General features: G+C 45.6%; 1 protein-coding gene across 1 annotated transcript; it reads right to left on the reverse strand.

The window, feature by feature from the left end:
- Nucleotides 1–1,494: 1,494 nt before the first annotated feature.
- Nucleotides 1,495–22,224, reverse strand: LOC134731615 (uncharacterized). The gene is made up of 2 exons (XM_063611049.1): nt 21,797–22,224; nt 1,495–1,619 (listed from the first exon to the last, which is right to left on the reverse strand). Exons 1-2 carry the CDS (start codon nt 21,994–21,996, stop codon nt 1,550–1,552), a joined length of 270 nt encoding a protein of 89 aa, XP_063467119.1. The 5' UTR covers nt 21,997–22,224; the 3' UTR covers nt 1,495–1,549.
- Between the last annotated feature and the right edge of the window lie 3,767 nt (nt 22,225–25,991).

A 25,991-nucleotide genomic window follows, 5' to 3' on the forward strand; every position in this document is an offset into this window, starting at 1 on the left:
AGTGAAAACAGGAATCTTCTCTCCAGACCTGGCATCAACGAGGATAAGGGAATGGAAGCCCTTCCTACAGCAGTTCTCAGGAAGCATTTCTTTGCCATTCAGTAAAGATCAGACCCTCAACATTTTCAGAACTGCACCCTGACATTCTTAAAAGCCGGGGCTCCTGTTCTCCTACCCCTCCTTGGGTGCTGCCATCTGTCTAGAAGGCAGCATTTGTTTTCAACCGAGAATGCTGACCTCACACCTGGCAGGCACAACTGAGACGCATGAGCCTCCCCTTTCATTTACAAGGTGCTAATTTGAAAGATAAGTATCTCTTCAATAGCCCTGGGGCTGGGCACCAGGATGCAGTGAGTCAGGAGAACAGGATGTAAATCATGAACCCTGGTACCATTAACAGAGCGATAGATCAGTATTTGGCAATATCAGAGCCCTCAAGAATATTTATATCTATTCTTTCTATATCAAGTCTCTCACAAGGAACCTGAAAGAGTGAGAGATGAGACATGCATATGAAAAGGGTTCCTTCCATCGTAGGCCCTTCGTGAGCATGACTCATGACCACTCCCCTGTGTGACACGCGGTAACATGTCCAGCTGAGAAAATTAGGAAGCGAGAAAGTCAGTCAATTTCCTCCACATTCCTGGAGGAAACTTAAACACAGAAAGAGATGCCAGGAGTGAGGATGTGCTTGAGATGCAGGTGACACCTGCAACCACGTTAGAGGTGTGATTGCTCCCACCCAACGGCGAATGCAGTGAAAGGGTGACAGGAGCATCTTAGGAACAGACGATGGGGTGTGTGCCCTGGAGATCCAAGGATGATGTCTCTGTCATCCACGCTGCCCCCTGAGAAGTATGCGGTGTGGAGGGAGGTCTTTTTCTTTCTTGCTTTTTTTTTTTGAGACAGAGTCTCGCTCTGTTGCCCCGGCTGGAGTACAGTGGCATGATCTCGGCTCACTGCAACCTCCGCCTCCCGGGTTCAAGCAATTCAAGCAATTGAGATCTCCTCTCTCAGCCTCCCGAGTAGCTGGGACCACAGGCATGCACCACCACACTCAGCTATTTTTTTTGTATTTTAGTAGGGATGGGGTTTCACCATGTTGGTCTTGAACTCCTGAGCTCAGGCAATCCGCCCACCTCTGCCTCCCAAAGTGCTAAGATTACAGGTGTGAGCCACTGCACCCAGCCAAGAGAGGTCTCTTTCTAAACAGACTCGCTCCATGGAGCTGTTCCCCAAGTCCCTCCTTCTCGGCCCCCTCAGACACACACCCCCTTAGCGTCCAGAACAGAGCCACAGGAGTCCCCAGCATCCTTCAAACCCGCTCTTCCTCCATATGCTGCAGAGGTCAGGCCTGAGGCCGGCACATGGAGTGGCCTCGGCACCCTGTGTCCTCAGCTTGGCAACTCAGAGAGACACGTTACAGGTGCTAACATTGGACACACGTGAGCATAAAGCTGGGAACAATAGATATTGTGAACTCTAAAAGAGGGAGGGAGACAAGGGTCGAAAACAATCTATTGCTATGTTCACTATTTGGAGAAGGGTTTCACCTGAGCCCAAACCTCAGCGTCACGCAATATACTCGTGTAAAAAAGCTGCACGTGGACTCGCTGAATCTAAAACAAAAGTAAATAAGTAAGTAAGTAATAAACATTTCTTATTTGTGGAAGGAGGGAGGGGAAGTGATATGGTGTGGATCTTTTCCCCACCCAAATCTCAGTTGAACTGTAATTCCAGTGTTGGAGGTGGGGCCTGGTGGGAGGTGATTGGATCGGAGAGTGGGTCCTGCATGAACGGTTTAGCACCATCCCCATGGCACTATTCTGATGGTGAGTTATGACGAGATCTGGCTGCTGAAAAATGTAAGACGTCCCCCTCGCTCTCTCTGGGTCCTGCTCCTGCCATGACAGACTCCTGCTCCAGCTTTGCCTTCTGCCAGGGGATAAAGCTCCCTGAGGCCTCCCCAGAAGCAGAGGCTGCCGTGCTTCCTGTATAGCTTGGGAACCATCAGCCAATGAAACCTCTTTTCTTTATAAACTACCCAGTTTCAGGTATTTTTTTTTTTTTTTTTTTTTACTAGCAATGCAAGTATGGACTAATACAGAGAGAGAAAGGAAGAAAGAGAAGAACAAATTTGTATCTGCAGCGGTTTTTCAGCATGGCAAAGGTGAGGCTGCGCTCCGTGGCTGTTCAGGCGATTTTGCTGCCTAGAAGGGGATTTGGAGAGGTAAGAAGCCTGCAAGACAGGAGGCAGCAAGCATATGACGTGGGTGGGGGACACCTACCACACAAAAGGCTCATGTGGTCTTGATAGTCATGAATATCTTGATGCTCATGCCAAGCTGTTGAGATTCCTTATCCCATTCTCCACACTGGAAGGCTGAAGACTAAAGAGGTCATTTGAGCTATTAGGGGCACCCTGACTCTCCCCTCAAAATGTCATTCCTCTAGACCAGGGGAAGTGGCTCATGCCTGTAATCCCAGCACTTTGGGAGGCCAGTGGATCTCTTGAGCCCAGGAGTTCAAGACCAGCCTGGGCAACATAGCAAGATCCCATCTCTACAACAACAACAACAACAAAAAACATACAAAAAAAAATTAGCCAGGCATGGTGGCGCATGCCTGCAGTCCCATCTTTTTGAGAAGCTGAGGTGGGAGCATGGAATGGGCCTGGCAGGTTGAGGCTGCAGTGAGCTGTGATTGTTCCACTGCACTCCAGCCTGAGCAACAGAGTGAGACCCTGTCTCAAAAAAAAAAAAAAAAAAAAAAAAAAAGCCATTCTTCCAGAAGGCAGAGGTAGAAATGGGAAATAAGACTGTTTAGAAACGCCACAGACAATTCTTATTGAGCCTCCCTATAAAGATCTGAAATGGATTGTAACACTGTAACATCGTAGATGAAAAAGATCAAGCACAAAGCATAAAACATATAAAAAGGGTTTTCATGTTTGCAAAGCTCTGAACAAGTGTAACTTCTTATGTAGCCAGGAGCCAAGAAAGGTATGGCCAATGTTAGGGGGCGATGGGTCACAGGGAAATGCATCTGTGAAGCCCGAAGCTCTAGGGGGACCTCACCAAGTGGGTGGATGTTTCTGCCTGACTGTTGGAGAGACGGAGGGGGGGCGGGGGCACTGGGGGTTCCCTGTCCTTCCTCTACCTGAGTAAAACGTAGTGTGGGGAAGCTTTGCTTTGATCTGCTCCACGCACTTCTAATTCCACACCTGCGGTATAAGAACGTGCTGCTTTTCAAACACCTCACCTTCCCGGTAACACAAAGGGATGGTCAGAGCAGACGCTGGGGTAGCGCTTGCCACACGCCAGGCACTGTTGTAAGCATTGACTCCTTTGGTTCTCACAATGCACCCATGAAGTAGGCATTATTACGATCCCCCTTTTACAGATGAGGACACGGAGGCCAGGAGAGGTGACCCACGCTGCTCTAGGCTGCATGGACAGTAGCAAGTGTGGGGCTCACGTTTACTGCAGAAGGTAGCCCCGGTCTGCTGTGTCGCAGGCTTCTGCACCTGATTGTAAGGTGTCAGGGTGACACCTCTTCCTCACTCCCTCTGGGCATCTGCCCATCATTCCCAGGTGGCTTCCTCTTGGGGTGAGGGTTCTCGTCCTGGGAGGTCTGGGTGGCAAGGCTGGTCTCCCTGGGCAGCACTCAAGAGTGTAGATGCTCTTGCTCAAAGACAGGCAGAAGTGTTTTCACAACAAGACTAGGACCATCTAATTTCAATGCCATTAAATTAATAAAACTCTAGGGGCTGGCCAGCGACAATCTAATTAAACGTTACAGAATGCAGCCCAATTATGTAACACAGTGAGCTGACTTTCAGATAGATTAGTTTTTGATATACATCAGCTAGTTAATCACTTGTCTGCCGTATCAGGTAAGCTGGGATTAAATACTCCATCACACAAAATCTTAAGTATTTTCTAGCTTCATGTCAGGGTCTTCTTTTGTGGGCAGAGGTCTGCTGCAAAGATTATTGATGAAGTTTTGATTGCTACCTGCCCCAGATATGACCTAGCCAGGCTGGAGGTGGAGGTGTTTGCTTTCCTGGGATACATTAGGTCTGCCTAACAAATATTTATCAAGAGCTTACCATGAGATCATACCACTTCTTTGGCGATCAATTTGGCAATATTTAAACAGAGAAGGTGCACACTTCATGACCCCAAATTGCACTTCTAGATATGCTATGTTCCCTGGAAAAACTCTCATGCATGTGCACGATGAGATGCACGGAAGAACATTTGCTGTAGCCCTCCTTGTCATGGAGAGGTGTTGGGAGTAGCTCAAGCATCCTTGGGCAGCAGAATGGGTACCTCCATTTTGGCATTTTTATATGATGGATTTTTTTTTCAGTAGTTAAAATGAGTGAATGAGAGTTTAACATATTAATATGGATAAATCACAGTAAATGTTGAATGAAAAATACAAGACATAAAATTACATTTTTAGTATTACGCCATATGTAGAGTTTAATTTACTATTCAGAGATATGTACTTTCATACACGGTAAAAACCTCAGTGCATTGGTGGAGCTAATGAAATACCAAAGCCATGACAATACATATCTTTGAGGAAGGATCAAATGAAAGAATCGGGGAGATATATATGGGAGATTTGAATTGTAACTACACTGACTTATGTCTTTAATAAGAATGGGTGATGATGCAAAATATTGTTTTAATGATTTTAAAACATTACTGATGTTTTAAACACCAGATTGTGTGTTTATTAGGTTGCCCTATTTTTTTTGGTGACTGAAATAGTTTATAATATAGAAAGAATTTCCTGCAGGCTAAGCATTGGGGCACTCGGCACAGTAAGATGAATGCCTGCAAGCAAGATACAGGAAGCAAGGAAGGAAAAAAGGCTTCATAGAAGTAGGACGTCCTCGTAACTGGTACCACCAGCCGCAAAGCAGAGCCAAGTCTACACGAATCTTGCCTTTGATACTGGCAGACTTTATATGATAACCTTTCTCTTGAGCAAAATTTACTCCAAAAATAGCTCACTTTCCTGAATTTTTCTCTTTGTAGATGTGACATTCGTATGAACTAGCATTTCAAAGTAGGGTGTGTGGAACTTGGGGCAAGTGCAAATGATGGCAGACTCAGAGAGACATCCCTATTAGGAGGTGCTTGGTTGCCAACCTTTTGATTTCATTACTAATTTAAAGTTACTTTGGCTGGCTACATTATCGGAAGGAAAAAAGAAAGAAAAAGCACAGGTGGCTGTGAGCACCTGCTTGCCTTTTGATGGGCGGGAATCTGGGCTTGACTGTGTTGCCGTCCACAGCAGGTTGCTACAGCGGGTTCAGCAATGGCACCTGGTCCATCGTTTCCCGCTCAGGATTTTTCCCCGAGCTGTTTGGAAATCGCTGGATGCTCCATTTTTCAAATTCACTTCACGTGTAGATGAATTTGGCAAAAGTCAGAGAAACAGTGAGTAGCCAAACAAACGGGAATAATTTAAGCTGCAGATCATAAGCTCCCAGTGGGCAAGGACGAAGCCTTCATCTGTTCTCCAAAATGTTCCACGCAGCTCAGTGGGCATTCTCTGAGGCTGATTAGCACGGCTCGATTGACACATTTAGCTCCTGTGGGGGCAGCATCGCTCATGATGAAGAGAATCAATCAAACTTACTTTCCTCAAGTTTGCTGGTCCTATCTAGAATGCTTAGACACATATCCAAAACAGCACTCTCATTGCAATAACAACTGTATTGTTATTATTGATTATTAGAAATCTGTTATCCGAAGCAATGGAGGCCATACCTTTGTGACAAGGCGACTACACGGAGGTCCAAAATGATGTTACAAGGCCTTATTTGTTCATTTTTAAAATAAGTATTTTATTTAATGAGGTATGTAGCAGACACCTCTGTTCCTCTCCCGTCATGCCTCCTCAGCTTACTTTTTTTTTTTGGGATGGAATCTCGCACTGTTGCCCAGGCTGGAGTGCAGTGGTACAATCTCGGTTCACTGCAGCCTCCACCTCCTGGTTCAAGTGATTCTCCTACCTCAGTCTCTGAGTAGCTGAGATTACAGGTGACTGCCACCACGCCTGGCTAATTTTTTTTTTATTTTTAATAGAGACAGGGTTTTGCCATGTTGGCCAGGCTTGTCTCGAACTCCTGACCTCAGGTGATCCACCTGCCTCAGCCTCCCAAAGTGCTGGGATTACAGGCATGAGCCACCGCACCCAGCCACATGTGATTTTAATTAAGGCATGTGAGTAGCACACAGCCCTACATGCACCCAACTGGAGGAACCTTACCCCACCTCTAACATGTGCTACAGCTTTCCTTTCTGCTCCAGCCTCTTCTCCAATGTTACCAGAGCACATTAGTACAGACAGGAACTCAGAGGGAATCTAATTCTTTGATGGTTACATTTAATGTGCCCACTTGACTGAGCTACAGGATGCCCAGATACCTGGCAAAACGTTATTTCTGGGTGTGTCTGGTGTTTCCAGAAAAGACCAGTATTTAGATCAGTTCACTGAGTAAAGAAGACCCCCTCACTCACGTGGATGGATGTCATCTAGTCCATTGAGGACCCAAATAGAACAAAAAGGTGGCAGAAGGGAGAGTTCTCCCTCTCTGTGCTTGAGCTGGGCCCTCCCTCTTCGGTTCTCGGGCCTTTGGGCTTGGACTGGAACTGCACCACCAACTTTCATGGTTCTGTAACTCACAGACAGCAGATTGTGGGACTTCTTGGCCAGTATAATGGCATGAACTGATTCTTAGAAATCTCTGTCTCTAGCCTATTGGTTCTGTTTCTCTGGAGAACCCTAATACAACTTCCTAGGTGAATCCTTAATCAATGGAGAAGAAAAGACAGCAGACAAATGTTCCAGCCTCCCAACCTTCAGACAAACAACTCTGGGGGGTTAAGGTGGGGGCTTCTGTACTTAATTATGTTTATTTCTTTAACTTAATTAGTTGGAGTTGATTCTGACACTGTGGCTTAATGTTCTCTATCTGCTTTGGAAAATTTTCAGAAAATTGTGTCTTTCTTTTGCTCTCCTTCTCTTCTGGGATTTAAGCAATACCCTTTGTCCCTTTATGCATCATTCTGAGTAATATTTTTTCTTGACCTACCTTTCAGCTCATGAATTCTCTTTCCATCTGGATCTAAGCTGCTGTTCAATTTACCCAGTGAGTTCTTTTTTTTTTTTTTTTTTTTTTAGATGGAGTCTTGCTCTGTCACCAGGCTGGAGTGCAGTGGTGCAATCTCGGCTCACTGCAACATACGACTCCCTGGTTCAAGCTATTCCCCTGCCTCAGCCTCCCAAGTAGCTGGGACTATAGGCATGTACCACCACACCCAGCTAATTTTTTGTGTTTTTAATAGAGATGGGGTTTCACAATGTTGGCCAGGATAGTCTTGATCTCTTGACCTCATGATCTATCTGCCTCAGTCTCCCAAAGTGCTGGAATTACAGGCATGAGCCACCACGCCTGGCCGTGAGTTCTTAATTTTGGTTATTGTATCTTGTTCTAGAATTTCCATTTGGTTCTTTCTTTATAGTTTCCAGTTCCTTAACTCTTTAAAAAAAGTTTATTAAGTATGTAAATCATATCTGATAACACCGTCTAAATCCCTGTTTCCATTGTCCATTGTTTTACATTTTTTTTCTTATGTGCTCTATTGTTTTTGATTGAGTGCTAGACATTGTATATGAAAAAACTTTACATCTAATTAAATGCCTAAGGTATTATTTCCTTTCTTCAAAGAGAACGCACATTGCTTTTGGCAGTGGCCAGGAGCTGTAGAATTCCTGCAACAACCTAGTCCATTTATGGAACTCATAGGATTTTAAACTGAACTTGGGCTCCTGTGAGTGCTGACGTCTTTCTGGCTTATCTTTATTTCTAGGGTTTAGTCTTTTAGGGTTCTTCCTGTTGGCAGACACTAGACTCTGATATTTGCTCTCCTTCCCTAATAAGGTTGCCAAAAGCTTCGCTCAGCTTGTAAGCTTCTCAGTCCCCCTTTTGAGAATCAGAGGAACTCCTTGGAGGAAAATGTACTCAAATGTCAGGTTTATAAGTATGGATTTTACATTCTTCTGGATTGTATCTTCATTGCCTTGTTATCTCTCCAGTGATTTCAAACACATTAAATATATTTTATTCTCTTTATTCAGTTGTCTGGGTGAGAGACTTGGCAAACATTACCTAATTGTATGAGTTTGCTAAGGCTGCCATAACAAAAACCCATCAGTTAGGCAGCTTAAACAACAGACGTTTATTTGATCACAGCTCTGGAGGTTGGAAGTCCAAGATGAAGGTGTTGATGGTTTGACTTCTTCTGAGGTCCCTCTCCGTGGCTTGTACAGGTCACCTTCTCACTGTTCTCACAGCACCGTCTTTTTGCATGTGCTCTGGTGTCTCTGAATGTCCACATTTGACACTAGTCAAACTGGATTAGGGCCCACACCATCAGCCTTATTTTAACTTAATTACATCTTTAAAGACCCTATCTCCAAAGACACTCACGTTTGGAGATACTGGGGGTTACAGCTTCAAAATATAAATGTTGAGAAGACACAATTTAGCCTACAATACTAGTCCATCATTAATGGGGAGAAGTCCCTTACTTGAAATGCAAAGGAGATGTTGTGTCACCCTCATTGATTTAATTCCATTTTAACAAAATAACCTGTGTGTGTGTGTGTTTGTATGTGTGTGTGTATAGTGCAAGAAGAGAAAAGTATTGCAATTCGTGTGACTATAACTTCTCAGGGTTTCTGTACTCACAAACATTCCATGTAAACACATTTTAGTCAAATTTTTGGCAAGACTGACAAATTTGCATAGAGAAAATGAATTCCATCAAGGCAATTTAATTCACTTCTAAGCTTTGTGTACCATTTTAGAAAACATGTTTTTATGAAATTATTGTTTTATTTTTTCCATTTAAATATTTGTCAAAGGTTGAATTCATTGATTCACTTTTTGCCCATATCGAGTTTTACTGATTAGAGCTTCTGCATCATGGATGCTCTGTGCAACCATAATTTTTGAAGAGGCAGACCTATTTTCCTTCAGGTAACCTGGGAAGCTTTAAAATTGTTTTGAAATTTGATTCTTCTGCTTGTTTTTAGCCAACAGCAAACTTTACCATGTTCAATTTTTATTATTGTCAGTTTTCTTTTTATTTCCTTCAACGATTTAATAAAAGGGTTTGAATAAATAAAGGGAAGACAGAGAGTTTTTATTAACTTCTTAAATAATCCAGGAAAAGTATTGAACAATTTTATGAGACAGAGTACTGAGAAAGAAAGAAAAATACAGAGAAAATGGGAAAAGAGATGGAGGAAGACTGGGAAAGAGAGAGAAAAGGGAACGAGGTGATAATATTGAGTCTAAACTGTTAGGTAAAAAGCCGTCCTTCACCTGAAACCAGTTCCAAATAACCTTTCTGTATGTCATGAACATATGTATTTAAATGGCTTTGTGGTCGTCAGTAAAGAGACCCTCCACCAATGTTTAAATAGCTTTGTGGTCGTCAGTAAAGAGACCTCTACCAATCTTAACTAATTTTGAGATCCTGCTAATCTCTCTGTAGTAGCAGCAGTTTCAGATGACATGCTATGATGGTTTTTTTACTGGAAAATCAGATATACTTCATTCTTACTTTTTCAATCTTGAATTAACTACATTGAGATGTGTAGAAATGGGGGTGTCTCCATATATCCCAAGTTCCCACCCTCTCTGGATGCAAATTCACCAGCTCCTAGGCTCACACTTTCGCCTAAAGACTTGACTCCCTTCAAAGGATGCTCCAGTCATGTCTGGATTGTGTGGCATGGGCCCAAACCCAGTTCTGCCAGCCTTCTGGACAGTTGACTTTTGTCATCTGTTGCTTCTCTGCTGTGTTTAGCTGGCTCTATTCTTCACAGGACTCCTCCTTCCCACCAGGCATATCTGCCTTGCTCTGGGCATCCATTTGCCAACAGGTCCGTGGACAACTGGGTATTTGCATGTCCACAGCCACCAGGAGACCAGGGGTGCCCCAAATTCCATGACAAAGGGGAGGCTCCAACTTCCCTGTGTTTGTAAGTTATACATTGTCAGTAAGCATTAAAGCAGCAAGATAACTAACATTTATTGAGTTTAACATATGCATATTTTATACGTATTGTCACATTTAATGCTCATTTGAAAAACCAGTTGACATCCACTGGGCCCCTCCTCACTGACCACTGAATGCTTGGTTCCTGGCACGGCTGCTTGTCCGGAGACAAGTGCCCCTGAAGACTGCAGTCCTTCTTGTATCTGGGCTTCTGGGCACCTGCCCATCAACATGCTAGTGCATTTCCCAGCTAGGGTCGCAGCTTCAACTGAAGCTCTGATGCCCACCTGAGTGAAAGCTGTGAGACTGAAGAAGAGCTAACAGCTCACTTCAAATTAAACCCTTCACTTTGGAACACAGAACGCTCATGGATGGGAGGTTCTCTGTTATAGACACAAAAGGTGCCCCGGGGTTGCTCACATGAATGATGAACAGCGTCCCTAAGTCAGAGATGACCACCCAGGAACAGTGGGGATGCCCTGGTGCTATTTGATTCCATGGCACCTCTTTTCTTTTTTCCTGAGAGTTGTGTCTATTTTTAAAATTAAAATTAAAATTAAAATGATTTGTGTGAAGATTGCTGTAACTTTTGTGTCCCCTGCGAGATTTCAGATACTATGATCCATTGCAAAACTCAGGAGAGAGATTAAGATCCGATTCAAAGTGTGAATGACAAAAAAGAAAATTTGAGATGTCAAAAATAATCCTTATGGCTTATTTAGATGTAATTAAATTGCTAAACCAATATATTTCAAGCTTTACACTGGTTGCCAAACCCAATCATGATGAATGTTGGCATCCTTGGTGAATTTTTCTTATTTTCACAGCAGTTTTTTTTTAATTTAAGGAAAAGAAAATCACTGCAGAATATAGCACAGTTACATTATGGCTGATTGGAAGGAACTAAAAGGCTATGTAGAGAGTTTGGGGTCTGCACCGCTCTGCACCTGTGCTTTGAGGATAGGTTTGATTTTCAATGGCCAATGTTAATGGCCCCTTTATCATGTTTTACCTAAAGAATAAATAAAAAAAATTAGATTTGACTAGTTCAGAACACACAAGGCGTGATAGAGTTTGATGTCTGTGAGGGCTTGTTCTCTAATCCCTCAAGCAATTTGGGATATGACCAGGGACTCCCAAATCTTCTATATTTTGGAGGGGAGGTAGAATAACTATCTCAAGAAACTTGGTTCTTTAGAAGTTCCCTGTTTTAGAAGCCCTTCTCACCACTTACATTCTCTTTATCTATCCCCGGCATCTCCATGTGTGTGTCTGTTATACGTGACGCCTTTTGTGTCTATCCATTTCTGCATTAAGCACACTGTTGCTGTATTATCCACTGTCATGCTTCTCTCTCCCAGCACATTGTCTTTCTAAGCAGGGGCTATTTTTATTAACTTTATGATTCTAGTATCTAACCAGAGATTGACACATAGCACGCAGTCAGTCTGTGTTGAATACGTGATTCAAAAAACTGCCTGCTGAACAAGTATATGAATCTATCTTTTTCTAAGGAAAAATATTTGAATTTACTCACAAAAGATATCCTGTTCTTAATACTTGGACCTCTTCTGCAATGTATGTGCATTCATTCAGCAAATGTTTATCAAACACTTACTAAGCACCAGACAAAATGCTAGAAGCTGGCACCAAGGCGATGGAGAGGTCTTTGGTGCTGACTCTGGCAAGAGCAGTTTGCATCTTGTGGTCAAGACAATAGCCATGACACACAAATTGTCTGCATGGACATGTGAGCACACGGTGAGTAAATGGAGAAAGTGAGTTTGCAAGATGCTCGGAATGCATTTGGATAAGCGCAGAAGAAGGGAGCTTGGGTAGTGGCTATAGAAAGCATGAAGTCAGGAGGGGCTTTTATTTATTGTGAAGTGGGAGAAATTAGAACTTATTTAAACTCCGTTGGAAATGAGGAAACAGTGCCCATGTGTAGATTTTACCTACTATTCCTATGTTTCCTATGCAATAGGAAACTTGAAAAAATGCAGAGATTTAGGGTAGAGTGAGGCATGGATTTAAAGGTGTGTGGGTAATGTTGATTTTTCTTTTTTTTTTTTTTTTCTGAGACAGGATCTCACTTTGTTGCCCAGGCTGGAGTGCAGTGGAACAATTATAGCTCACTGCAAACTCCACCTCTTGGGTTCAAGTGATCCTTCCACTCAGCCTCCTGAGTAGTTGGGACCACAGGCACACCCACCACATCCAACTATTTTTTTTTTTTTTGTATTTTTTTGTGGAGATCGGGTTTTGCCATGTTGCCTGGGCTGGTCCTGAACTCCTGGACTCATGCAATACACTCACCTTGGTCTCCCAAAGTGCTGGGATTACAGGCATGAGCCACTGCAACAGGTCCGATATTAATGTCTTAAAATTATTTCTGTGATAAATAGGATAACAGACTAGAATGATTATGAGTACAAAGTCTGGCTGATAGAGGGCAGGACAGAAGGTAAAAGACTGTTCATAGAATGACTGACTTTTTCTCAGGGAAGCAGAACCTCCGATAAGAACAGGAGTGAAGATAGCTGAAGCTGGAGACCACTGAATAAATACATTGAAAAGACCAATAAATACACTGAGAGGACAATAGGCCAAGGGAATTTAGAATATTAGCAAGAGTGTCTTAATTGAAAAGCCACATAATCCTGCTTAGATTGGGAAAGTGAGCTCAGATAAAGGGGACTAAAAGAAAGGGATGGGGTAGAAAATGGACTGGCACCTCCGGGAAAAATGAATAGCTGTGTGGTCATCACAAAGCTGGAAGGACAGGTAAGTGTGGCCAGAACATGGCATTTCAGCAAAGGTGAATTTCGATCTGGTGTTTGACTATGAGAGTCAGTGGATGAAGTCATGTTCAACAGCAAGTAAATGTACACGGGGTGAAGAGAACGAGGAACTGAGGTCAAGCTGTTGGAGGAGTTATCAGCATGGAAATTCAGCTCATTCAACATTGTGGCTGGACTTGCAGTAGCGAATGTGTCTATGACAGAGAAGTCCAGGCCAACCACTCATGAAAAGGAGGGACTGAGCAGTAGGGATGCAGTGGTGAGAAGGAGGTGGATTGAGCCATGCACCACGTTGCCAGAGGAGCAGAGTATTCCCAGGAGGGCAGAGAAGCCATGTCTACATGTGACACTACCGAATAAAGTCGACAACTCCATGTTTTCTTCCTAAAGTAAGTAGGCGGGTGCTGTAGACTGAATTCTGTCTCTCAGATTCATACATTGAAACTTTAACCCCCAATGGGATGGTATTTGGAGATGGGTCTGCAGGAGGATGGGCCCCTGGTTGGCCTTTGCTAATCCAGCTCTCCCCGACCCTGCTTGTAGTTCTCAGGATAACTGTGGCATGTGCTGAGAATGAGCATCTGAGATGAGGAGGAACTGTCTGAAACAGCCTGGGCTCTGTCCTTTCTCCCAGAACAGGATGTCCAGTGCTGCTTTGGCTCAGTGAGCCCGACTCCCCAGGGTATAAAACCCAGGACAAGAAGATGGATATCTGCTGCCAGGTCCCCCAGCTGCCGTCCAAGTGGGGCACATGTAAGCATTACTGCATCCACCCTGGGAGGCTCCCCTGAGGCTTAGGGGCACAGCTAGCCATGGATTGTAGGCTGCTATTATTCTTAATGCCTGTGTGTGAATCATAAATGTGCTTTGCCTGATGAGCTGCATGAATATTCTGTCCTACCTGACTCATACTCTGGGCAATGGGTTTATGTACAGCCATCTCCCAGATCTGGTGAGGCATTTTGAGTCTTGACAGAACTGAGAATCTGACTCTAAACATCATCTGAAAAGGTGTTTAGAGACCTGCTAGATCTAGAAGCCTTAGCAGAAACTGGAAAGGTGTTTTGAGTCCTCCCCTGGGATTCATACCTGATGGACAGTGAGTCCCTTCTAGGACTTGATACCAGTGCATAATGTATTTCTGCTTCCAGGATCCCTTGGGAGATAGCTAGGTTTACATGAGGCCATGAGGCTGGGCTTCCATGATGGAATTAGTGCCCTTAAAAGAAGAGACACCAGGGCCGGGTGTGGTGGCTCATGCCTGTAATCCCAGCACTTTGGGAGGCTGAGGGGGGTGAATTACCTGAGGTCAGGAGTTCAAGACCATCCTGGCCAACATGGTGAAACCCTGCCTCTACTAAAAATACAAAAAGTCAGCTGGGTGTGGTAGTGCACGCCTGTAGTCCCAGCTACTTGGGAGGCTGCAGCAAAAGAATCACTTGAACCCAGGAGGTGGAGGTTGCAGTGAGCCGAGATCACGCCACTGCACTCTAGCCTGGTGACAGAGCGAGACTCTGTCTTAAAAAAAAAAAAAAAAAAAAAAAGAGAGACACCAGAAAACTTTAACCAAATGGGTGGGAACGTTGATTGATGTTGGACTTCCAGCTTCCATGGCTTTGAAAAAATAAGTATCTGTTGTTGAAGTCACTCAGTTTATGCCTGTTGTTTAGCCACTCAGGCTATTTTGCTATGATGGTTCGATCTGGCTGATACAGTGCATGAGCTTTGTATTGCAGCATCTCCAAGACATTTATTTGCGGAATCTGAATTGATAGCTCAGTTGTTTCATAATGCTACAGGGCCTCTGAGAAGGAGGAGGGAACCCTGGATTCTTAGGTTATATTCATGTTGAGTGTGCTGTGCCCACCAGTTACCTGTCAAGTTACATACTCATTGGTTGCACTAACTCTGTTCTATAAATAGCAAGGTGAAAAGAGGGAGGGAAGAAGAGCAATTAGGAGAGGAAAGGGAAAAAATAATTATCGCGGAGTCAGAATAACTAGCTCCAGTCTCAGGTGCGCTGTGATGCACCCTTCCCAGCTGTTATGAAAAATAATACTCACCACCCACCTACATTGCAGGTCGTTGTGAAAGTGTATTAGAAATAATGACTTTGCTCTTCTCTGATAAAGGGGTTGTGTTTGCACAAAAACGATATTAGCTCAATCATGGTAAAATTGGTTTTTGCTTTCAACAAGGCCAGAATTGTTAAAGGTAGAAAAGTCTGTGTGGAATAAATTATGCAATTAAGTTCGTCTTAACATGACTGAAAAGAACCCAATTTATACCTCCAGAATGGAATAGGCAGACTCTGGAAATAAATCCCGGAGCCACAAGATGCTGTTCTATTTTTGCAAGATGCACAGATAGCTGGAGCTGTGTGGGGCTGCCTGTGAGACACTGATTTGAAGGCTCTCTTCTCACTGTCTGAGGAGGGGGCAGAGAAAAAGCACCAAGCCTTTCAAGATGACTGCTCTCTCCCTTCCCTAGGGCTTTTCCCCTGGAACACCAATTGTGCTGATTTTTGGGGAAAACTTAAAGCAGCTTAACTGGCATGTCCCGCAGCTGCTCAGGTAAAGCCCTAGGCAGACACAAAGCCAAGCATCATTAGCAGTCGGGATCTGAAGAAGGCCTTCAGCAAAAATATCCCTTTCCATCTGCCATGATCTGGGGATGCTTTGAATGAGACCTTCCCTCCAGCAGGTGGCTGGTAAATTGCTCATCTTTACCTGAGAAGACAGCAGTTTGGCTTACGAGTCTTTCTGAATTTCTCTCACTCCACTGTCCCTGAGGAGCTTTAGGAAGGAACTCCATTCCATAGGGAAGACTGAGTTTTTGCCTTCAAAGAGTGTGCAGTATATTTGAGGAAATCACGTACACATGATTGCAAGTACCCCTCATTTATATTTTGATTATCTTTAGGTCAAGGACCATGTCATAAAACTCTGGGACCCTGCAGAGCCTGCAGCTTGGCCTGGCAGGGTGCATGTCCTGCAACACTCTTGGTTATTCGGTCCCCAACACCTTCTATCTTATCTTCCACTGTTTCACTCCAGCCTCAGAGCTGTGCTGGAGCGGATTCTTCTGCTGGAAACGTCCTTTGCCCGGATGTCTTTAGGATTCACTCTCTGTGCTCCTTCAGGCTTTTGTTTAAAGGTCACCTTGTCTAACGTTTAAAGTTACAACTTGTGCTCCAGCACCAGCTTCATCCCTCCAGTCTCATTTCCCTGTTACTTAGCACTTTAGGCCATATGACATAATTTACTTTTTATATCTATCATTTATTGACTATCTCCCCCATCAGAATGCAAGCTCCACAAGACAGGAGATTTCCCCTCTGCTGTTTATTGGTGTATCTCACACATGTAGAACAGTGCCCAGGACAATGTAGGCCCCAATAAACATCTGTTGAATACATGAATAAGCGAATGAATGCATCTGTATCTATATTGACAAGGAAACTATTTTAACAGATTTTAAAGATTTTAATTTTCACAGCAACTCTGTGGGATGGTTTCTATGAGCTCAGTTTTTCAGATTAGGAAACAGTCTGAGGTCACGTAAGTGCTTGCCCCCAAACAAGCTGATATAAGTGGTAGGGCTTAGAGTTAAACTTTTATCTTTGTATTTTCAAAAAGTGAGTTTGAAACCAGGTTATTAGGACATTTTCGTTCATTTGAATGTGTCTAATTTATTGAGTTTAAATATGAGAAAAGGAAGCAAGTTTTGGTAGCTAATAAAAATCCATGGCCTACAATGAGTTTTTAATTCTATTGCTCCTAGAATTCTGATGTTTCCATTTCAGACTCGAACCTTTTTCATATATTTTCTAGACCAGAGTCTCCTTCCCTCACTTGGTGAAGTCAACCTGCTCTTCAGAATATTATCTGTTCTCTCCAACACACAAAAGAAATATGAATGCCCATTTTCAAAAATTAAGCCAAAAGAAATATTCACACTGTATTTAGGGAATCCATAAATAATTCACTAGTTTTAGTCTTTTTAAAAATAATTCTGCCTTTATGGAAATTAAGTAATTACCAAATGTCAAATAGATCTTTGCATAGTTTATGGTGGATTTATTTTTAGTAATTGCTGCATCTTCTGAAAGGCTCCTACCAAATGCATTTTCTAATAAATTACCTAAAGGTAAAGTTTGTTTGGACAATGTCTACATTTTGTATTTTTCAAAGAAACAATTTACACCTAAGCTTAACTCTTGTAAATTGTTAAAAATCACCTAGGTTGTTTGTTTTACAATGGCTTAGAGCCTCTGGAAAATACTCTTGAAAACACGGATAACCTTTTCAGCAGCACAGAGGGACGGCACCAGGTGCAAACCCAAAGTCTGCTCACTTAAAGCCAGCGCGCTTCGCTGAAGGCGAGGCTCAATGATCTTCCTCCGAATCACTCAGGTCGGCAAACTACAGAGGCCTGCAGAGCTTGGAAATTGGTTGGTCCAAGCATAACAATAGAGATTCAGAAAACTCTGAGAAGGGCGATTCTGAAGCATAACATACTGAGAAACAATTAAAGTAGAACGAAATGTTGGCATCTCAACAAGGAGATGCAAAAATAAGTGAACAAATGTCCTGCTGGGGAGATGGGAAGGTGTGGTTCCATGGCACTCAGCTATGTGTTTGTCACAGAGCCCTTTCCTTCTGCAGGCTCTGATGTGGTATTCCAACATATGAAGCAGAGACACAGTGAAGAATTGTTTCATTTCTCCTTCCCTCCCTTCCCCTCTCCCTAGCTTCTTCTCCCTCTTCCCTTCCTTTCTTCTTTCCATTTTTTCTTTGTTTTGTCTGTCTTTGCTTTTTCTTTCCTTCCCCTTTTTTTTCCTTCTAGAATAAGGTATTTTATATACTCAGGCTTCAAAAATTACCTTGTTATTTGCCATCCACTGATAACAGAGCTTATGGAAGATGAACATAGTGTTATATCAGCCTCCAGATTCTGTCTGCAGTGTATTCTGTTTGCACTATATCAAGAAAGTTCTGCTTCACATAGGTAAGTAGTTACTTACATATGCCATCATATGGTGGGCCCCCTCAGCTTAAGTCAGCACACAGCACACACATCCATGTACCCCCAGAGGAGAGCTGCAAATGTCCCAAATCAATGCTCTGTCTCAAGAGTTCAGAGAGGAGATAAAGGTAGAAAGAAAACACCTGTAGTTCAACCAAAAATAAATTAATATGGTGATATGAGAGCAGAAATGCACTTGGCATTCCCCAGTATGTGAGCATGGGACATAATACACTCCAGCTTGCCACTCAAGTGTGGCTGTGTGTTAGTTTACCATTAAGAAGTTAAAATGTCTTGTAAATATATAAATAAGTGATTGAGGAAATAAATAAATGAGGAGAGTAGACAAGCCTTCCTTCCAAATAGCAATTCCAATTTCTTCCAAATAAGAATCCCAAATAACAAACGTGGAAGGAATGAAGGAAAATCACCTTCAGACCTGCACAGTAATGATGCCATGGGCCAGAAACCCTGAAGAATAATAAATTCATGGCAAAGCTTTAAGGAGGCGCTGGGTACTTCCATAGCCCCAAGCGTCTCCTCCAAATACTTAAACAGTACTGGGATGGTTTCCACAGGGCCCCACACTCCTGCTACGCCTTCCATCAGAGAGTGGAGCTCAGTCTCCCCATACTGAGACCGGAGTGTGAGCTGAACTGGGTGACTCTGTGGACAGTGACTTCCCAGAATGAAGACAGGAGAATGGTGACTCAGCAGAGTGAGGGAAGGGGAGGGTGACTCAGCAGAGCGAGGAAAGGGGGCAGTGACTTCACAGAGTGAGGGAAGGGGGCAGTGACTTCACAGAGTGAGGGAAGGGGAGGGTGACTTCACAGAGTGAGGGAAGGGGAGGGTGACTTCACAGAGTGAGGGAAGGGGAGGGTGACTTCACAGAGTGAGGGAAGGGGAGGGTGACTTCACAGAGTGAGGGAAGGGGAGGGTGACTTCACAGAGTGAGGGAAGGGGAGGGTGACTTCACAGAGTGAGGGAAGGGGAGGGTGACTTCACAGAGTGAGGGAAGAGGAGGGTGACTTCACAGAGTGAGGGAAGGGGACGGTGACTTCACAGAGTGAGGGAAGGGGACGGTGACTTCACAGAGTGAGGGAAGAGGACAGTGACTTCACAGAGTGAGGGAAGGGATGGTGACTTCACAGAGTGAGGGAAGGGATGGTGACTTCACAGAGTGAGGGAAGGGGAGGGTGACTTCACAGAGTGAGGAAAGATTGAACAGGACAGAAGAGACGGGATGACGGATTTGGATGTGGGATCCTTGATTTGTCTCTGAGACATAAGAAGGACGTTAGTGAAAAAACGGATAAAATCCTCAAGTCTGCAGTTTGGGGCATGTGGAAATGTCAGTTTCTCAGATTTGATAAAGGGACCCTGGTTACGTCAGTGTAAGTATCAGGGAATCCTGGGGTATCAGCATAACCAGCTCTGTCCTCTGATTTTTATTATTATTATTATTTTTCAGACGGAGTCTCGCTCTGTTGCCCAGGCTGGAGTGCAGTGTCACAATCTCGGCTCACTGCAAGCTCGGCCTCCCGGGTTCACGCCATTCTCCTGCCTCAGCCTCCCGAGCAGCTAGAACTACAGGCGCCCGCCACCACGCCCGGCTGCTCTGTCCTATTATTTTTAACTCTTCCCTATACCTAAAATTATTTCAAAATGAAAAGATTTAGAAATGATGTAGAAGCAAACAGTAGCAGAACTGCTGCTGTGCCCTCATAGAACATCTGTATTTAATAAAGTCTAGTTTATGATTTGCTGGGGTACCTGAAAGACCCTAGCCAGGTGTCACAGAGAGTTGGATTTGAATTCTTATTAAAATCATTCTTTGTAATGGAAATATGGGCAAGTTATTTAACTTCTAAACTAAAATACCTCATATGTAAAATAATTTTATTAAAGATTACTGTAAAGATTAAATGAGAAAAATATATAAAGCATTAAGTACATAAAGAGAATAGTTTCTTCTATCTCCTTATTTCTGTGTCTAAATGAAAACCAAAATATGCAGTTAATTATATGGGTATATTAGCCAAAAGAGATACGAAAACTTAGGTAGAAGAAAGGGACACTTAAATAATTTTAAAGCTGTAATTTCTGTTAAAGATATATATCAAATACATCATTCTTTTTTCTTTCACTTGGTTTATTAAGTTCATCTAGGGTTTATCTACTCGAGTGAAGTAAAATAAAATATTCAATTAGTACAGTGAATACAGGTGACCAGCCAGATGATACAAACGACAATCTGGTTTTTTCTCATTGGCTCCTTTTTCATACATAAAATTTTCCAAATAATTTGATTTTCTTATCAGTTTTATGCAAATACAGACTTAACGTGGCTTACTTATGACTATTATTGTACTTACAGGTGTTCTTAATGGCTTTCTAAGATCTCTTTTTCTGTGTTTATTATTAGGGCCAATTCTTGAAATCATTTACTTCTTTCCACACTGACAGAATCCTGCATGTCTTCAATTTTCAGTTACTAACTTTTGAGAGAGGTTTTTCTATGCATAGGAAATGTAGTCGACTTTTATTTTACAGAGGCTTGACCTGGTCTTCAATGTCTTCCCTTTATAGGTCTTATATTTTAAAATATAATAATAATCTCATTTGCATTTAATTAATTTTTTCTAATTTTTTTTAGAGTAAGTTTACAGCTGGGATTTCATGGCAAAAGGCTTAGCATATTTTGATCTTTTTTTTGTTTGTTTGTTTTTGAGACAGGGTTTCACTATTGCCCTGCCTGGAATGCAGTGGTGTGAACAGAGCAGGCTGTAGCTTTGACTTTCTGGACTCAGGTGATCCCCTCACCTCAGCCTCTCAAGTAGCTGGGACTAGAGGTGCGTGCCCCCTTGCCTGGCTAATTTTTTTAATTGTTATTTTTTCGTAGAGACAGGGTTTCACCATGTTGCCCAGCCTGGTTCAAACTCCTGGGCTCAAATAATCCTCCTGCCTCGGTCTCCCAAAGTGCTGGAATCACAGGCACGAGCTACTGCACCAGGGCTATTTTAAGTGGAAATGAGATCCAAGTTAATTCCAAGTTTATTTCCAAGGTCAAGGATTGAAGGTTGATATGCAGTAAATTCACGTGAGAGTTGGATATGGCCTTTGGAAGGCGCTCTCACATGCCCCAGGAATAACTGGACACGGGGTAGGGACAGAGTGGTGTCAGTGACAGGAGAGAGCCCCAGGGGGAGAATCCTTTTTGTTTTAAACCACAGGAGATACTTCAGTAAGAGAAGAGTAGAAACACGAAGCACGTGGGGAATTGACGTGCTTGGATCCCACAAAGGAGTTTAAAAGTATTAGAAGCAGGCTACACACAGTGGCTCACGCCTGTAATCCCAGCACTTTGGGAGGCCGAGGCGGGTGGATTACCAGAGGTCAGGAGTTTGAGGACAGCCTGGCCAACATGGAGAAACCCCATGTCTACTAATAAAATAAAATTAACTGGGTGTGGTGGCACGCATCTGTAATTCCAGCTACTCAGAGGCTGAGGCATGAGAATCGCTTGAGCCCAAGCGGTGGAGAGTGCAGTGAGCCGGGATTGTGCCATTGCACTCCAGCTTGGGTGACAGAGTGGAACTCGGTCTCAAAAAAAAAAAAAAAAAAAAGTATTAGAAGCAGATACAAAATTCAGAATATGAAGCCAGGGGCCTGGGAAGCAAGAACGAGCGAGTTGATATTAAGTGGTGAGATGCAGAAGCTGCTCAGGAGGACTGCTGTATTTCCCGGCAGCCTTTGCGTGGGCAGCAGCGGGGTAGGCGGCGCAGTCTCCCAGGGCACGGACCTGTATTTCCCAGCAGCCTCTGCGTGGGCAGCAGCGGGGTAGGCGGCTGAGTCTCGCAGGCCACGTACCTGTATTTCCCGGCAGCCTCTGCGTGGGCAGCAGCGGGGTAGGCGGCGCAGTCTCCCAGGGCACGGACCTGTATTTCCCGGCAGCCTCTGTGTGGGCAGCAGCGGGGTAGACGGCTGAGTCTCCCAGGCCACGGACCTGTATTTCCCCACAGCCTCTGCCTGGGCAGCAGCGGGGTAGGCGGCTGAGTCTCCCAGGCCATGGACCTGTATTTCCCGGCAGCCTCTGCCTGGGCAGCAGCGGGTTAGGCGGCGCAGTCTCCCAGGCCACGGACCTGTATTTCCCTGCAGCCTCTGCCTGGGCAGCAGCGGGGTAGGCGGCTGAGTCTCCCAGGCCTCGGACCTGTATTTCCTGGCAGCCTCTGCCTGGGCAGCAGCGGGGTAGGCGGCTGAGTCTCCCAGGCCACAGACCTGTATTTCCCGGCAGCCTCTGCGTGGGCAGCAGCGGGGTAGGCAGCGCAGTCTCCCAGGCCACGGACCTGTATTTCCCGGCAGCCTCTGCCTGGGCAGCAGCGGGGTAGGCGGCTGAGTCTCCCAGGCCAAGGACCCGTATTTCGCGGCAGCCTCTGCGTGGGCAGCACCGGGGTAGGCGGCTGAGTCTCCCAGGCCAAGGACCTGTATTTCCTGGCAGCCTCTGCGTGGGCAGCAGCGGGGTAGACGGCTGAGTCTCCCAGGCCAAGGACCTGTATTTCCTGGCAGCCTCTGCCTGGGCAGCAGCTGGGTAGGCGGGAGTCTCCCAGGCCACGGACCTGTATTTCCCGTCAGTCTCTGCGTGGGCAGCAGCGGGATAGGCGGCCGAGTTTCCCAGGCCACAGACCAGACAGGTTAGATCGCACCTGTCACAGCCACGCTCTGGAACAGCGAGGACCCAGTGTCCCCAGACCCAGGCCGAGGAGGATCCCCGCCAGACTGTGTCCGGAATTGGTGGGTTCTTGGTCTCACTGACTTCAAGAATGAAGCCGCGGACCCTCGCGGTGAGTGTTACAGTTAAGTTTGTTCCTTCTGATGTTCGGATGTGTTCGGAGGTTTTTCCTCCTGGTGGGTTCGTGGTGTCGCTGGCTCAGGACTGAAGCTGCGGACCCTCGCGGTGAGTGTTACAGCTCTTAAGGCGGCGCGTCTGGAGTTGCTGGTTCCTCATGGTGGGTTCGTGGTCTCACTGGCTTCAGGAGTGAAGCTACAGACCTTCGCGGCGAGTGTTACGGCTCTTAAGGTGGCGCGTCTGGAGTTGTTCATTCTTCCCAGTGGGTTCGTGGTCTCGCTGGCTCAGGAGTGAAGCTGCAGACTTTCGTGGTAAGTGTTCCAGCTCTTAAGGCGGCGCGTCTGGAGTTGCTCGTTCCTCCCAGTGGGTTCGTGGTCTCGCTGGCTTCAGAAGTGAAGCTGCAGACCTTCCCGGTGAGTGTTACAGCTCTTAAGGCAGTGCGTCTGGAGTTGTTCGTTCCTCCTGGTGGGTTTGTGGTCTCATTGGCTTCAGGAGTGAAGCTGCAGACCTTTGCGGTGAGTGTTACAGCTCATAAAGGCAGTGTGGACCCAAAGAGTGAGCAGCAGCAAGATTTATTGCAAAGAGCAAAAGAACAAAGCTTCCACATGGCAGAACAGGATTGGAGAGGGTTGCCACTGCTGGCTCTGGCAGCCTTTTATTCTCTTACCTGGCCCCACCCACATCCTGCTGATTGGTCCATTTTACAGAGAGCTGATTGGTCTGTTTTGACAGGGTGCTGATTGGTGCATTTACAATCCCTGAGCTAGGCACAAAAGTTCTCCAAGTCCCCACTAGATTAGCTAGATACAGAGTGTCCATTGGTGTATTTACAAACCCTGAGCTAGACACAGAGTGCTGATTGGTGCATTTACAAACCTTGAGCTAGATACAGAGTGCCAATTGGTGCATTCACAATCCTTTAGCTAGACATAAAGTTTCTCCAAGTCCCCACTAGACCCAGGAGCCCAGCTGGCTTCACCCAGTGGATCCTGCACCGGGGCCACAGGTGGAGCTGCTTGCCAGTCCCGGGCAGTGTGCTTCAACTCCTCAGCCCTTGGGCGGTCGATGGGACTGGGCGCCATGGAGCAGCAGGTAGTGCTCGTTGGGGAGGCTCGGGTGGCACAGGAGTGCACGGCAGGGGGGTTGGTGGGGAGACTCAGGCGTGGCGGGCGGCAGGTCCCAAGCCCTGCCCCACGGGGAGGCAGCTAAGGCCAGATGAGAAATCAAGCACAGCGCTGGTGGGCCAGCACTGCTGGGGGACCCGGCGCACCCTCTGCAGCTGCTGGCCTGGGTGCTAAGCCCCTCACTGCGCCGGGCCCTGCCAGGCCGGCCGGCAGCTTCGAGTGCGGGCCGCCAAGCCCACACCCACCCAGAACTCTAGCTGGCCCACAAGTGCCATGTGCAGCCCTGGTTTCTGCCTGTGCCTCTCCCTCTACACCTCCCGGCAAGCCAAGGGAGCCGACTCCGGCCTTGGCCAGCCCAGAGAAGGGCTCCCACGGTGCAGTGGTGGGCTGAAGGGCTCCTTAAGCATGGCCAGAATGGGTGCCAAGGCCGAGGAGGCACCAAGAGCGAGCGAGGGCTGCGAGGGCTGCCAGCACGCTGTCACCTGTCAACACTAGGCAGTTGCTGAGGTGGGAGGGAAACTTCTACGCACATTCTCTCAGGCTCCCTCCTTTCCAGGGCACAAAGCACCCGGAGTGGAGTGGGAGGTGGTTATGCGGGAGAGTCCTGCAGCAAGGTGGTCAGGCTGCTCTTTCAAGACTGTAGGGTCCAAGGAGCTGTCTGTGGAATTAGGGTGGGCTCAGGAGGCTTCAGGAAGCTGTGCAAAGAGGATCGGGTGCCCAAGGTGGAGTCACGGGAGTCAAAGATCTGTGGGGTCAATAGTGCCCTCGACCTTGCGTGGTTCCAAGGAGCAATCTTCTACATTACAACGCGGTCATTTAATATGTACTAAACTCAACACACAGCTGGCGAGCTGTCTGGTCAGAGATGCCTTTTCTCATGTCTGGCGGTGGGCTGTACATGAAGGGCACTGTCATTTCTCAGGGAAGGATGTTCTGATGAATCTCTTGGGCAGGCTGCGATTCCGCAGGTACCCCCTGACTTCTGCAGTGGAAGTGGCACTTGGTGATGCACATGACCTGTGGGGACAGAAATGTTGGTTGTTGACAAATGTCGTGTTCTGGGTGGAAGAATGCAGTGAACGGATGTTGACCAACTTTCGGTGGTGATGTAGGTAGACCAGCCATGTTACTTGTTGGACAAGATGGAAGCTCCATCATTCATGAGTTTGCAAGTGAGGTGATGCCGTTTGCATCTGGGTGTGGGGAGACATCACCAGTGTCCTACTGAACTAAGACTTTAACTTTCTCTAATTGGAACTCAGGAGGCTTTATTGGGTGAGATAGAGAAGAACTTCCTTTCTGGAGAAGGTGGTGGTGGTATGGAGATGGGGACTGATGCAGGGAAGAGAGTTTGCCTGTTGATGTGAAATTCAATCCCTCAGGGCTGGTGGGTGTGGACACGGGAGTGGACACGGGAGGGGTGAGTGCTGTGCATAGCAGACTCTCAATGTCTAGAGCACTAGCTGGCTGAGGACCACACGGTCGGCTGCAGTAGAAAGCCGTCTCTCTGCTCTAAAGATGAGCACTGACATGGGAGGATGGGGCCACACCTCCAGATTATCAAGACCTCAGGAGTTTAGGTTTTTAAAAATGGAAATTCCCCCAATTAAAAAAAAGTGGTATATATTTCAATTAAAATACTGCGTGGGCCAAAGAAAACACAACGGCCAGCCAGACCTGGGTCCTGTGCCACTGCTTTGCTGTCTGTGATGGTGAATATTGAGTGTCAACTTGATTGGATTGAAGGATGCAAAGTATTGATTCTGGATGTGTCTGTGGGGGTGTTGCCAAAAGAGATTAACAGTTAAGTCAGTGGGCTGGGAAAGGCAGACCCACCCTCAGTCTGGGTGGGCACCATCTAATCAGCTGCCAGCATGGCTAGGATAAAAGCAGGCAGAGGAATGGGGAAGGAATGGACGGGCTGAGTCTTCTGGCCTCCATCTTTCTCCCGTGCTGGATGCTTCCTCCCCTTGAACACTGGACCCCAAGTTCTTCAGCTTTGAGCTCTTGAACTTACACCAGTGGGTTGTCAGGGGTTCTCAGGCCTTCGGCCACAGACTGAAGGCTGCACTATCGGCTTCCCTACTTTTGAGTT

The sequence above is a fragment of the Symphalangus syndactylus genome, chromosome 10 (genome assembly GCF_028878055.3).
Source record: "Symphalangus syndactylus isolate Jambi chromosome 10, NHGRI_mSymSyn1-v2.1_pri, whole genome shotgun sequence".
Lineage (NCBI taxonomy): Eukaryota > Metazoa > Chordata > Mammalia > Primates > Hylobatidae > Symphalangus > Symphalangus syndactylus.